The sequence below is a fragment of the Onychostoma macrolepis genome, chromosome 17 (assembly GCF_012432095.1).
Source record: "Onychostoma macrolepis isolate SWU-2019 chromosome 17, ASM1243209v1, whole genome shotgun sequence".
Lineage (NCBI taxonomy): Eukaryota > Metazoa > Chordata > Actinopteri > Cypriniformes > Cyprinidae > Onychostoma > Onychostoma macrolepis.
In genome coordinates, this window is record NC_081171.1 from 27,681,162 (window position 1) to 27,696,679 (window position 15,518).

At 37.2% G+C, this 15,518-nt stretch overlaps 1 protein-coding gene across 1 annotated transcript in view; it reads right to left on the minus strand.

Moving 5' to 3' along the window:
- Positions 1-7,709: 7,709 nt before the first annotated feature.
- Positions 7,710-15,518, minus strand: part of mthfd1b (methylenetetrahydrofolate dehydrogenase (NADP+ dependent) 1b) — a 37,476-nt gene continuing 29,667 nt past the window's right edge. Inside the window, exons 15-28 of the mRNA XM_058748905.1 lie at positions 14,896-14,970; positions 14,672-14,774; positions 14,381-14,457; positions 13,565-13,705; positions 13,408-13,476; positions 13,093-13,204; positions 12,302-12,441; positions 12,131-12,172; positions 11,791-11,891; positions 10,088-10,265; positions 9,849-9,956; positions 8,699-8,851; positions 8,367-8,466; positions 7,710-8,261 (exon numbers count right to left, since the gene is read on the minus strand). Of these exons, the coding sequence (XP_058604888.1) occupies positions 8,377-8,466; positions 8,699-8,851; positions 9,849-9,956; positions 10,088-10,265; positions 11,791-11,891; positions 12,131-12,172; positions 12,302-12,441; positions 13,093-13,204; positions 13,408-13,476; positions 13,565-13,705; positions 14,381-14,457; positions 14,672-14,774; positions 14,896-14,970 (1,389 nt within the window). The 3' untranslated portion in view covers positions 7,710-8,261; positions 8,367-8,376. The remainder of the gene's footprint in view (positions 8,262-8,366; positions 8,467-8,698; positions 8,852-9,848; positions 9,957-10,087; positions 10,266-11,790; positions 11,892-12,130; positions 12,173-12,301; positions 12,442-13,092; positions 13,205-13,407; positions 13,477-13,564; positions 13,706-14,380; positions 14,458-14,671; positions 14,775-14,895; positions 14,971-15,518) is intronic.

Genomic DNA, 15,518 nt, shown 5'->3' on the forward strand with positions numbered 1-15,518 from the left:
TTTTCGATTTTGTTGCTGATTTGAAATATGTATTTTAATTGCGAATTCAGCGAGCAGTTTTTGAGATTCATTTAGATTCATTTAGCTGCCCGGAGGCATTGCAAATATGTCTGGAGAGTGAACAAACTTTCCTTGAAAGGGACTTTGGTGAGGATCTCCCATAATCAATCACCATGTTCTTTATTTCATTAACATTCAAACGAAGAGAAAATTTATCATGGCACAAAATCCTCCATGACCAGACCATGCCTTAAGATCCTGTTTGTGGAGAGACTCACAATCGCTGAGACATCCACATACTTTATAATATGAATGCATGATAAAACAAAAGGGGTGAAAGACAACAGCCTTGAGGTGGAACCAGTGGAACAGTATTGGAAATCAGAATAAACACCATTAACTAACACACTGAGGACAGTTTAATAGAACATTGATTTTTATTAAAGCTACTAAAATTATTCAGTAACGAGCAATGAATGATTCTCTCCTTTTTATTTGTTGTTTGATTAGCAGTTTGACAGCAGCAGGTTTTTTTATGTCCTTGTCACTTTAAGACCAAATGCAAAGATTACTTTCCCAACTGCGTTCACGACAAAACTGACAGCTGTCACCAAACACCTCTGACCAATTCAGAAAGGGCCAATGAAATTGGCAAGTGAAATTTGCATGCGTGACCATGCCACAGAAATCCCATGTCCCACGTGCTTCACTCAGTTTGGGCTGAGTCACGAGATAGCATCTCAACTCTGTCAGTAGCAGTTCAGAGTTTTGAACATTAAAGAGGTGTGTGAACTTGCAAATGATGTAGTCTGTCCGCTCCCTGCTTACTTTGGCGACGAGATTCAGAGCAGACTGTCATCACTCAATGTCTGGATGTCTAAGTGGTGCCCACAGAATAACAGAGGTTTTATAGACAATTGGACGAGTTTTTGGGGCAGACGTGACCTTGAAAAGAGATGGTGTTCATGCACATAGTCTTAGAGTTCGTACTTGACTAACTGGGGCCCAGGTTAGGAAGCAGACAGACTGGCTAAACCGACCGTCTGCTAGCCGCCTCACGCCACAGAAGTCAGTTAATTCTCTGCACATAGAGACTCTTTCACCTAGATATCACACTATAGAGACTGTGTCTGTTCCCCGAAACTAGAAAATACAAAAAAACGTCCAAACAAATTTATGAGTAACAATTTAATTGATGTTCAACAAATAAAAAATGTATATAATACAGAGAAACAAATGATAAAGCTTGGCTTACTGAATATCAGGTCCCTTTCTACGAAAGCGCTTTTTGTAAATGATGAGATCACTGATCATATCCTAGATGTGCTCTGTTTGACAGAAACCTGGCTAAAACCAGATGAATACATTATTTTAAACGAGTCTACCCCCCAATGAGCCGTGTTCAAAAGGTAAAGAGGAAGGTGTTGATACAATTTATAGCAATATTCTCAGTATTTCTCAGAGGGCAGGCTTTAAGTATAACTCCTTTGATGTAATGGCGCTTCATATAACATTATTGTAGAGAAACAAGTGTTAATGATAAATCCCCTGTGATGTTTGTACTGGCTACTGTATACAAGCCACCAGGGCACTAAACCATCATCATCTAAACCAACAACATGTATGTTAGACCCTATTCCATCTAAACTACTAAAAGAGGTGCTTCCAGAAGTCATAGATCCTCTTTTGGCTATTATTAATTAGTCATTGTCATTAGGATTTGTCCCCAAAACCTTCAAATTGGCTGTTATTAAGCCTCTCATAAAAAAAAAAAACACAACTTGACCCCAAAGATCTAGTTAATTACAGATCTCGAATCTCCCTTTTCTGTCAAAGATACTAGAAAAGGTAGTATCCTCACAATTATATTCCTTCTTAGAGAAAAATGGTATCTGTGAGGATTTCCAGTCAGGATTTAGACTGTTTCATAGTACTGAGACTGCTCTCATTAGAGTTACAAATTACCTGCTCTTATCATCTGATCATGGTTGTATCTCTCTATTAGTACTACTGGATCTTAGCACTGCGTTCGACACTATCGACCACAACATTCTTTTGAATAGACTAGAAAACTTTTTGGCATTAGTGGAAGTGCATTAATATGGTTCAAAGAGTATTTATCTGACCGTCATCTATTCGTAGCAGTGAATGAAGAGGTATCATATCGATCACAAGTGCAGTATGAAGTACCTCAAGGCTCAGTACTAGGGCCGTTACTTTTCACGCTTTACATGTTACCTTTGGGAGATATTATCAGGAGACATGGTGTTAGCTTTCACTGTTATGCTAATGATACTCAGCTCTATATTTCTTCGCGGCCCGGTGAAACACACCAAATTGAGAAACTAACAATGCATAGTCAATATAAAAACTGGATGACGAGTCATTTCTTACTGCTAAATTCTGAAAAAACAGAGGTGTTAATTATCAGACCTAAAACCCCCATATGTAATAACCTAAAACACTATCTAACACTTGATGGCTGCTCTGTCAATTCTTCGTCATCAGTTAGGAACCTAGCCAGTTTAAATCTAGGCTAAGGCAGAGTCAGATTGTGCAGAGGACTCATCTGGTTCCTGTGGTCTTGTCCCGATGGCCGTCTAGGAGACAGGGTCTTCACTGGGGATCTGTCTCTGGGGCTCATCTAGGTGTCCTGATCTCCGCTGACGTTCAGGGCTGTAGAGGTCGTCTCTTGATGCTGATCCACCATCTGATCTGGATACGGACTGGATCCGGGTGGCTGCAGTGACCTCGTAATAAGAAAGAAACAGACTAATATTAGCGTAGATGCCATTCTTCTAACGATGTAACAAGTATATCGAGTGTTTTGGGAAGTATTCCCGGTTCAGGTTGACCTAATTAATGCAGCCTAACAATCCTTTAACGGATTTGAATTACAGAAATGTGATAGTGTATTATGTGCAAGCCAGGTTAAAGAGATGGGTCTTTAATCTAGATTTAAACTGACAAGAGTGTGTCTGCTTCCCGAACAGTGTTAAGTAGATTGTTCCAGAGTTTTGGTGCTAAATAGGAATAGGATCTGCCGCCCGCAGTCTATTTTGATATTCTAGGTATTATCAAATGGCCAGAGTTTTGAGAACGCAGTGGACGTGGAGGACTATAATGCGATAAGAGCTGGCTCAAGTACTGAGGAGCTAAACCATTCAGGGCCTTATAGGTAATTAGAAAGATCTTAAAATGTATACGATGTTTAATAGGGAGCCAGTGCAGTGTTGACAGAACCGCGCTAATGTGGTCATACTTCCTGGTTTTAGTAAGAACTCCAGCTGCTGCATTTGACATTGAGAGCATAGGTCGTAATTTAGATATATTTTTAAGATGGAAAAATGCAGTTTTACAAATGCTAGAAACATGTTTTTCGAAGGAGAGATTGCTATCAAAAAGTACAAAAGGCGAAGAATTTACAGAGCAGCCATCAAGTATTAGACAGTGATCTAGGTTATTACGTGCAAAAGTTTTTGGTCCAATAATTAACAGTAACAATAATTTAGCAGTTGCTAGTCATCCAGTTTTTGATATCAACTATACATTCCGTTAGGTTTGCAAATTGGTAAGTTTCATCAATGTATTCATCGATGTACTTGTTACATCGTGAGTAGAATGGCATCTACGCTAATATTAGTCTGTTTCTTTCTTTTTCCGAGATCACCGTAGCCACCCGATCCAGTCCGTATCCCAATCAGATGGTGGATCAGCACCTAGAGATGACCTCTACAGCCCTGAACATCAGTGGAGATCAGGACACCTAGATGAGCCCCAGAGAGAGATTCCCAGTGAAAACCTTGTCACCTAGACGGCCATCGGGACAAGACCTCGGGAACCAGATGAGTCCTTCACACAATCTGACTTTGCTGCAGTTGGAATTGAACTGCTGGTATCGTCTGGTCAGAGGGGAAATACTTTGAAACAATCTGTATAGTTAAAAGCGCTATATAAATAAAGGTGACTTGAATTGACAACATCTCTGTTCCCTCAATCAGGGAATAGAAACCAAGACATTCCCTGATGGAGGGAACAGAGATGTGTCGAAGTTCTGACAGTAGGGGTCACTAAACTAAATGCCACAACTAGCTGAACTGCGTTACAAGTCTATGGTGGTGCAAATTCTGACAAGCATAGAGTGTCCAATTACCAAATACACTTCACCCCCTTGTAACCTTCCAATTCCCAGAAAGAATGGCCTCACGTCTCCTTCACCTATAGGAAACTCACCAAAACAATGAAAAGAGGTCACTTCAGCTGTACATAGCCTTTTCTATAAATCCTGAAATAGTCAACCTTTAACAGTTGACCATACCTGGTTGTTAACACTGGGAAACGTTCTCCTCCTCTTAGTGAGAAAGGAACACTGGGGAGGTCACATCATACCCAAAGGGGGTGGAAAACAATGGGAAGTGAACTCCCATGGGCCTAAATATCTTGCATCTGTACTCTTGACTCTCTTCTTGGTTTGCTGACATTTTATGCACCAAATCAGGGATCTCCAACCCTGCTCTTGGAGAGTTACTTTGGAAGTGTAGTCCCAGAGGCAGTCAGCAGTTACGTGAATTCATTCAATATCTATTTGTGTCAGACATGGACTACTTCAATTTAAGACAATTCATAGAATTACTTTTCAAAAAGTAAACTGTTGTGAATATTCCCAGAAATAGACCTGACATGTTCTAGATGCCACAGAGGTGAGGCTACTTTGGGTCATATGTTTTGGACATGTCCAGCTCTAGGACAGTTTTGGTCTGCTGTGTTCGAGACATTTCATATATTTGTTAAAAGGAGATACAACCGTATCCAGTAATAGCAATATTTGGTGTGACATCTGAGAACCTCTCACTACCACCTGGTCAGTCGGATGCATTGGCTTTCTCTTCGTTGTTGGCCTGACGGCTTGTACTCCCACAATGGAAGTCAAACACCCCACCAACACATATCAAGTGGGTAGAAAGTGTCATGGCATATTTAAAGTTAGAGAAACTCTAATATTCCATGCAAGGCTCTGTAAGGTCCACGAATTTGGTCCAAGGACGATATCCAATCGTGGATGAAGGTTTCCTGCGTGTTCGGTCTTTTCAGCGCGCAAAGTTATTAAATTTAGGATAAATTATAATCTGACTCCATTTTATTATCTAATCTGACTCCATTTTATTATGACCTCGAATTTAGGTTGAAATACAAATTGGTTCGTCTGTTCCTAATTATTATTCTTCCGACATTTGATTAATCTAGTTAACCCTTTACTTTATTACTCGTTCATTTGGAATCTATGTCGCTCAGGGTGTATCATGCCGGCTGAAGTACATGTACCCCACGGTCACAAACCCTCCAGTCTGATCATTAGTCAGAGGTTCTGACTAACTATTTAATAGACCGCTTCATGCTTGTCATTTTTAAATAGTGGTCCTGTTTAGCCCCCTACAGTCACCTATGTAACAACTTAGTTAAAGCTCAAACAATAATCAGAGGTTATGGCTAGTATTGACCATTTTGAGCAGACTGAGTAGAAGGAAGGATGGGTAAAAGGATTTAAGAAGAAACAAATGTAAGTTTCCTGCACCTCCACACTGTGGGGTGTCTCGAAGATGCCTGTGCATGTTTGTACTGTCTGTTTCTCAGGAGATCAAAGTATCTGAGGTTCTTTCATCCTTACAGCTCCGTTAACATCTTTTTTTTTAAAGTTTGGAGACCTTTCCTAATTGCGAGCTCCCCCCTTACATCTACAGGACAGTAGTTCTCCAGGAGCAGGAGATCCCTGAGCTAGACGGATAAACTAGATCAGGGTGTTCAATTCTGTTCATGGAGGGCCACGTCCAGCAGATTTTAGTTCTAACCAGCTCCAACTAGCTTGCCAGGAAGTTTCTAGTGAGACTGATAAGACCTTGATTAGCTGGTTCAGGTGTGTTTAATTAGGGTTGGTGCTAAATACTTCAGGACAGTGGCCCTCCAGGAACAAGTTTAAAACCCCTGAATTAAATGTTTTTGACCACTGAGCTTGTGAATCCTCATGTAGGATTTATTTCAATTTAAAAAACTTTTTGAACCATCTCTTTTGATCTTGAATTTAATTTTAACCCACTGCACAGTTTCATTGAGCTCTGAGTTTAAATGTTCTTTCAACAATTCCACACAACAGTGCACAATAAGTTATTTACTAGACTGAATGTTTGAAAATCTTATCTTTTTCTCTGATCTCATTTACCTCAAATGTTGCTCAAAAAGGTTTCACATTATTCGTCCCAAGACTGGTATTGACTATCAAATGGCGGGACGGTTTCTCACATGCCTGCCATTCTTTTTCATTCAGACAAGAATGAAATCACATTCTACTGAATTAGATTTTCTACCGCAAAAATATATTTGACCATTTAAAACTTCTCTTCAATGCTTTTATCCTAGTCACCAAAATGTAATAAATTGAGAGAGGTAATTGTTAATTGTTCTGCTTTTTGCTGAACTTACTTAGTGTAACAGGTGGACTTAACATTCACACCCAACAGGTTCTTCTTTGCTGCTTTTAAAGCTGAACCACACTAGACTGCCCACTATACACATCATAAATGTTCACATACAACAGTTCGTTTTACAGTTTTTTTTCAACTGCTTGCACACAACATCTTTACTTGTCACAATTTCTGAAAGCTGACACTCAAACACCAGAACCACACACCAAATCTGCAAAACCATACACTAATTCTCAGCCTGTGACTGTTTTCAAATTCATAAAACACAACACATAAAAAAACTAACAGGAATTAATATTATGGCAAAGGTGTTTGCTTTTGAGATGTTTTTGTGTTATTTTGAATGCAAGTGCTTCGTTTTGCAAGAGATGCGAGGCATTTTGCATTTTGTGTGTGCAATTCTTGGATTTGTGTGTAAGAGGCAAAGTTTTGAAAATGTGTTTAAGCAGTTGAAAAAAAAGGGCACGTCATTTTGTGAAATGTTTAAGAAAAAGGAGTTTTTTTGTTTTTTTTACAAGACTTTACTGAAGAGAATACTCTTTTGGAGAATGGCCTAATTTGAGTTGTTTCATGTGGAAACCACTAAACATAAAATAACAAACACTCCTGGTTTCACTTCTTTTTCTGTTACCATGGCTAGGTAATAAATAAATAGCATTCAAAATATCAAAAATCTGTTCACAATTTAGGATCTTCAATGTCTTGGCATAAGGAAGCAAAAAGTATAAATATTCAATGTTGGAACTTGTTGGGAAAAAAGATTTTACTCTATCATTTACATTTTTGTCAAAGTATTACAGAATTTATATTTTTAATATCTTTAATGCTGACAGCCTCAGTCATTCAGACCAAACAGCTAGGCATACTTTAAGAGGAACAAAAACCCATGCAACCTTTTTTTTTTTTCAACAAAATTTTAGATACAAATATAGGCTATATAAATATGTAAGAAAAACTGAATGTTAGATCCTTCAACTGTCTTTTTTTGTCAAAATTAAACTTACTGAATCTCAAATGATCTTAGCACTTAATTTAGGTAACTAGAAGTACTAAAGTGAAAAATAAAAAACAGGAATGAAATCTCTTCCTTGAATGTTTCTCCTAGATCGTAATGAGACTAAACAGAAAGTAACTTGAGACTTTTTGTATCTATTTCTTCTCAGATTTTTCTTGTAAGACAAACGTCCCAAATCAGAAACTGGCATTACACACACAGATTAAGTAGACTATCTGTGGCTCAGTTACAATTTATTTGAATTTTGTATTCACAAAGTAAATGCATTCAAACAGAATCAAAAATATGTATCTGACAAATGTTAGTATAGACTTACCAGTCAATAGTAAGTTTTATTTACACTTATTTACTCAGTCAGTTTTTACTCTCGTTTGGCACTTAACAAGCGATAAAGAAATGTTGATAGAACCCCTGTAGATTGAAAACCGTTATTAACAGAAATAGCACAATTATTAAATCTACAAAATTAGTTTAGAAATGACAATTAATTGAAAAAAAAAAAAAAAAAAACACTTGACTGCTTACAAAAATATTTAGATCAGATCATTTAATGCACAATTTATTTCTTTTCTTTTTTTTTTGCTCAGTGTAGTAGTGTAGTTTAATAAAAATATCATATTTCATTAGGAAAATAGACAAATGTTATAGATCAGAATATCAAAAGTTGAAATGACAGCACATTGGTTCTGTTAGAAATAACAACCTCTGATCTCGGAGGAAGACAGAGCTCTTTAATCCAGTGGAAGGAATCCTATGTGGACTGCCACAGACTGTAATATTAAACGAGAAAATAATTAATTAATTACAGCTGTATTAAAAGATGAACCATTTTACAGGCACAATGCATTACATTTAAATAACAGATTAATACATACCCCAAAAAACTTAAAAAAGTCCATGAACCTCTCCATTCTCAGTGTCAAGATCAATATCATAGAAACATGGACGAGTAGGAAGGCCAGGAATAGTCGGCATCTGCAAAAATACATGAATAAATAATAATGAAAGTAAGAACATTTATTTTACATGGTACCAATCACAATTACTACTATTTTTACATAATTGCTGATTCTTTCTGGAATGAATGAATGAATACAAGTTATTTCAACTATCAGGAAAATTCTTGTGTTATTTTTTCCATTTATTATTTTAAAATAGTAAGTATACTGCTATGTAAAAATGTGAATGTTCATATTACGCTACTTACTGTGCCAACCAGTGGGTAGAGAAAGCCTGCCCCTACACTGGCACGAATGTCACGAATTGGAAGAACAAATCCAGTAGGCACACCTTTCTTTTCAGCATCATGTGACAGAGACAGATGAGTTTTTGCCATACATATGGGTAGATTTGCAAAACCCTTGAGGGAGACAAAACAGCTTTATAAATGTAATGGCAAACTTATGTTTAAGGATCTGTAATGAGACAAATATTCCAGGTTCAGACTCCCCACACCCCCCAGTCCTACTTCCACTATCCAACCCCTGTTTATCAGCCATGATGGGGGTACAAAATGAGGTATAATGGATCCTTAAAAAATAAAGAAAAATTGTAGTGTTCCAAATAGAAAAAAAGCAATCCTTTTATTGCAGGTGCATAGAGCCAAGGGAATACTTGATAATGAACAAGATGGCTATCTAGCCGCACAACGAATCCAATACAGACTGAAAAAGTCCAGCAAAACATTTTTTATTTTATAAATTGCATTGTGCAGAAAGTGCAGTGTGCATGCAAGTTAAAAACAAGTGGACACGAGCAAGCAGACATTTCAGCACATTGCTATCTTCAGAATATTACAAGTATACAGCTACAGCAGATGAAATAAATAGAATTCTGTTATTTCATCTATTGTAGCTGTATACTTGTAATATTCTGCGTCATATATGTTTACGACCAGACTCTCTTTGGAGTTCTGCTTGTGATAACTGAATTCAGCTGACTGCCCTTAATTGTTAATCTAACTAGAAAAAAGGGTGAATGTTTGTTGTAAAGCGAGCACTGAAGATAGCAATGTGCTGCAATGCCTGCATGCTCGTGTCCACTTGTTTTTAAATTCACATGCACGATGCAATTTGCAAAAAATAATAATAAATAATAATTTTGCTAGACTTTTTCAATCTGTACTGGATTCAGTGTGCAACTAGCTACTTTCTTGTTCATTTTCAAGTATAATGGATCCTTTTCACATTTGCAGGGTTCTCAGAAGGGGAGAAACGTCAACAGTGGTAAATGCAAACCAAACAAATACCAAAAAAATAAAAATTACAACGTTAATAATTGTGGAAATGAGTCAGAAGTCTTTAAAAGTGGTCTATGCTGCTTTACTTTACAGGCGACAACCAATGCACTATTCATACCTGTTTGCTGTATAGGTCCACCTTGTGTTGAGCCTCTGGAAGAAGTTCAATGTCATCTGCACCATAGATCTTCTGCGCAATGATTCTGATCTTGTCTGCAATAGGTAACTGTAAGATAGGTAATAGGTAACTGTAACAGAAATGAATTAGCAAACTGTATGAATGTGTACATCTGTAAAATATGACTGCAGAGTAAACCCTCTAATATTGTGTGTAACATATACCGCCCTGCAAATTACCTCAATGTCATAAAGAAATTTGAAGCTGTTGGGCAAGTCTGCTGCTTTTTGCACTGCTCTAGCCAGATCTGCAGCACCAGCGCCCCCATCAGCCCAGTGAGAACAGTGCACAGCATCAAACGCTCCTGCCTCTTTGGCTAGTTTACAGATCAGATCCAGTTCAGCCTTTGTGTCTGTCCTGCATACATGGGATGGCAAGATTCAGTTTGAATGGCACATGAGCTATACAGCAGTTTGGTTAACATGGTCTAGAAACTCAGTTCCCAAATGATACTCAATCTCTCTCCCAAGCACTTTACTCAAATAAATGAATCTAGTCACACAGTCAAACATGTTGTTGGCTAAATGATAGGGTTATCAATGGATTACAAATTTTAACATAAAATTTAGTCAGAGTACTCACGTATGGCCTTCAATCACATATTTGCTGAGACAATATTCCATAAAATAATTCAAGGACATTATATTATTATATTATATTATATCAGCCTGTCTGAAGTAGAATGGGGCATTTGCATGACACATTCTTGTAGTCAGTCAGCAATTTTTTTTATTGTTTGTGCATGTGTAATCTGAAGTCGTTGGCCATCATGTCTTGACATCCACCCATCTTGACAGCTCTGCTTGAAGCATTTATAGGAGTAACAAATATCCATTTAATGACTTTTTTCTTTTTGACTGAAGGTTGATCTGGTTCACCAAAACAGTCTGAATGTTCAACTTATGAATCAGACGGATCTGATTCTCACTGGCCCAATGATTCCAGTTCAGCGGTTAATGGCCCACTGATGGTAAATAAACAACAACTTAAGTGTTACCCTTTTTTTTTTTTTAAGATTAGGGAACAAATATTCACTATTAACAGTTTTTCCTCAATAAATTCCTAATTATGTTAAGTAGTGTGTAGGGTTAGGGATCTAGAATATGGTCATGTAGAATAAGGCATTAATATGTGCTATATAAGTACTAATAAACAGCCAATGTTAGTAATATGCATGTTAATAAGCAACTAGTTAATAGTGATTAGTGTTCACTAATCTAAAGTGTTACCAATTTATTTTCCTCACAACTTATTGTAGGGTTTCAGAAGACTTCATATTGGCTTAACTACTCTAGTAGTTCAAGTTAATTGTGTTTTGAGAAAACTGTATCTTGAGACCACTGCATTTTATACTAGACAACCACTGTGCTTTGAATGCAAGAACATGCCCTGTAGGAATGGCTCTATAGTTATTCTGTTGCCCGATTTCCTTATGTGTTTAGAGAGACGTAGTGCCTAGCAACTGTGGCTGTACTGACATGCACCACAAAGGTGGTAATTTAAGATTTTTGATTTGTTCTGACTGTAGGAAAATTCCTAATGAAATGAACATAAAGGTCAGAGACCAAATTCATTGAATTAATTCTATTAGCACAAGCCCTATTAAAAAGCAATGAAAAGTAAAAGCAAGTCTGCAGGGCCACCCATGCAGCAGTAGTGACAAAAATGTTGCTAAGGCACCACACAGATTTTTTGGGTTACTTACATTTTGGGCAACTATTTCTGTCCATCGTAAACTATTGCTTAATAGTAGCAAACTAATCAGTACACAAAGCTTTAGGAATTTTGATAGACATTAAAAACCCCTTAACTCTGCATAAAGCTGATGTATTTATTTTCAAAATCTGTATCGTGCAGGTTTAATCAGCAGGTGCCGTCTTACTTGAAAGCGTTGACGGCCACAACTACAGGAACCCCAAAAAGCTGAGCGTTCTCCACTTGCTTCCTCATGTTACTACAGCCAGCTTCCAGCAGAGCCAGATTCTGCAAGAGTTCAAACCAACTTTATCAGTACCACATTAAGTGTTTCTGGAGTGACTCCTGTGATTCACTTTAGCTGCCACTCCCAAAAATGTATTTATACATATATATATGGTAATGGTATACATTACCGGTGAAAAAGTTTTAGAACACCAACATTTTTAGCTCCTCGCATCACTAAACTACATTATCTATGAAGATCACAGACTAGCAAGAAAAAACATTAAATGATCTTACAGTACCTCTTCGATGTATTCTTTTGGCAGAGGCGTGCCTGCGGTGACCTACAGAAAAGATGCAACGCAATGCACATTTATCAACTCCCTGTACAAATTTATATATGTTTAAGTGGGAGAAAATGACAATATACATGAAAAAATAAATGCATTACGGTGCTGTATTCTCAAACTCACCGTTGGACCACCTCCATGCATCTTAAGTGCTCGAACTGTGGCAACCAAGACCACAACATGAGGCTTGAGACCAGAATAGCGACACTTGATATTGAAAAATTTCTCCATTCCAATATCTGCTCCAAAACCTGCTTCAGTGACTGGCAGAAAATAACAATAAACCCTTTAGGAATTCACACTAATGGGATCCAAGACAACCAAACAATTCAATTTTTGCACAATTTTGTAAATATTAATGTCCCATAAACACCCTGTCTCTACCAGATGTGAGCAGCACTGCGCCATGAGTCGCTGACAGTGAACAGATACCTCAGTAAATTTCTGACTTGTGCTTGCACTAGTTCCAACATCAGGACAAATGGATTTGAAAGATGCGCTTTGATGCATCCAAGTGCAGACAGCATAAAAATGTTGCAACATGGACACACGTGGTGTAAGAAACAACTCAAGCATGTGTACACTGCATATAATATACTGAAGTCCGCATATAATATACAGTATACTGATTTAAAGTCACATGGGTGTTTATTTGCATCTTTTTTTTTTTTGTAAAAGGAAAAAATAAACCAATTATAGAATTATGAAAATCAATAAACAAATCATTTTCCTAACCCTAACTCATACAAATTTACATAAATTAATAATTAACAATGAATTTTTAAACTAAATTGTTACCTTTTTAGTTAAACAACTTTAGTTACAAAGTTTGTAAATTATACCGGTGCTTCACTTTACAGATAGATTTAATTTATGCCAATAACAAAAAGGTGGCTTTGATTTGTTTAACTTACCCACAAATCCCTGAGGTCCAACTAGTTTCAGAGCAATTTTATCTGCCAAGATTGAAGAGTTTCCATGTGCAATGTTTGCAAAGGGTCCAGCATGAACAAACACAGGGTTTCCCTAAACAATTGTTCATACAAAGACTTAAGACACACCTCTAAAGCACCAGAGAAAGAAGTGACAAGAAAACAGCTGGGAAACTGATTTAAGCAACAGGTTGAGTTGAGCATGAATAAGGAATAATTTATCTATGAAGGCCTATTTAGTTCTAGATGATTTGCAAATGAACTTGAATATACACAACCCAGGACAATTCCTCTCACCTCTAGTGTCTGCATGAGGTTTGGCTTGATGGCATCTCGCATGAGTACTGTCAGAGCTCCACACACCCCCTAAGACACAAACACTACAGAATCAACACAGGATGAACATCTAGACATTTTCATTTGAGATAAAATGAGACATATGACAGCAGCACACCAAATCCTCGGTGGTGACAGGCTGACCACTGCGACTGGTGGCCACCACCATTTTTGCAAGTCTCTCCTTCATGTCAGCCAGACTGGTGGTGAGAGCTAAAACTGCCATAATCTCACTGGCTACAGTGATGTCAAACTGGGCCTGCAAAAAAAAAAAAAAAAAAAAAGTTACTGGGCATTGCCTGCTAACAGAATAAGATAAAATGCTTTGGTTTCCTTGGCATTACAACTGATTGAACATGCATGTTTTGTCTGTTTCAACCGTCAAGTCAGTTTTATTTATACCCTCAGTGAACATAGAATAGCAAGGTAAAAGATTCCTGACAGTTCAATGATAACAGACTGATAACATCTGATACTGCACCGTACTGCAGAAAGACATTTTCCCATGGCTCACATGGGAAAGGAATAAATGTTAACTTGTAACTTCTGAGCTATTAAAAAGTTAATAAAGTTCTTTAAACAAGAACAAAAACATATTTCTTCTGCTGCACGTGTTAATCAAATCAGGTGGACATCTTTGGCCATCGCAGTGTCTTGCGGCATGAGTGCTGTGTCTGGCTAGACAAACGTAACGTTTGAACAAACAATATTTGAACAATGTTTGTGCATAAAGTACTTTGCTCCTAACAAAAAAAGCTGGTTTAATGGCCTGAATCATTTGCCTATTAGAAGCTACAACTATCTTTGGCTTTATAAATGTTACGCAGCTTATTTTTGGACAGGCTTTATAAAATTAAATAATTAAGTCTCGAGTCTACTTATTCATCAATATGTAAAGCATTTGGTAATGTGGGGTAATGTGTGTCATGCTCACAGTTCTGGTGAAGCCCTTCTCAGTTGGAGATTGGCCAATGGTGATTTTTCTCAGAAACCGATCATTTGTGTCGAGCACTATAAAATAAAAAAAAAATTTAAAAAAAGAAAGATGATTTACATTTCACCCAAATGTGCATATACTGTACACATGTATAATTTTCAGTAACATCAAAATGAACAGCAATCTACACAAATGTTCTAGTATTAAAGATGCACTCAGCTTTAATTTCAGATCATTTATCTCTATAGTATAAAAACAATGAAAAAAACAATACACATTCTGTCACACCTCGCTGCCAAGTTATGGACTCGGGGTCAATGTCCAGCCTGACGAAGCGTGCGATTTCCTCATCTGTTAACGTGCTGGGGTCCGTTTTCTTTATACCTAGTTTCTATCAGTATAAGGAACATCAAAAATATAAAATTACAGAAAGCATGACAATTCAAGAGCAAAACTAATGTAAATCTTAGAGAGGAGGATATAAAATTACAAAACAAAAACGTTATTCTTACTTCAAGTCTGTTGATCTGAACTGGGGAAAACCTCCTCTCACCTCCAGTCAAGGGTACCAACCGATTAAATAGAGCCTAGTGCAGTGATAGAATGATATTTAGCTGTTGATATGGACTTTCACTGCAGGATAAGCAGTTCTTCAAATGTGATGCAGATAATAGAATAATTTACACTGGTGCAGTGTAGTGGCACATTTAAATTGCTCATTTTCTCAGCATTAAGCCATCTTAACACGTGGATCGCCACACAAGGTTCACATGGGGATAATTAATGAATTAATGGATTTTGCCATAGTGTTTGTGTTTGCATTTTGCAAAACAGTGTGTCTGATAACGGACTAAAAAGGGGAATAAAACTTTTAAGGCAACACTTTGAATACTAACTGGGACATACATTGAGGACAGAAGCATATAGTTCAATGGAATAATTCATTTTGACCAAATCAAATAAATAGAGAGAGAGAGAGAGAGAGAGAGAGAGAGAGAGAGTTGCCATGGTTACGATGGGAGTTGGCAACAAAATAATCAGCTCCTGATTAAATAATTGGATACCTGGCTGTAAACAGTAGAGGCAGAAGATTATTGGGGTAAGACCTCTAAAAAAAGTAATTTTTTTATTGATA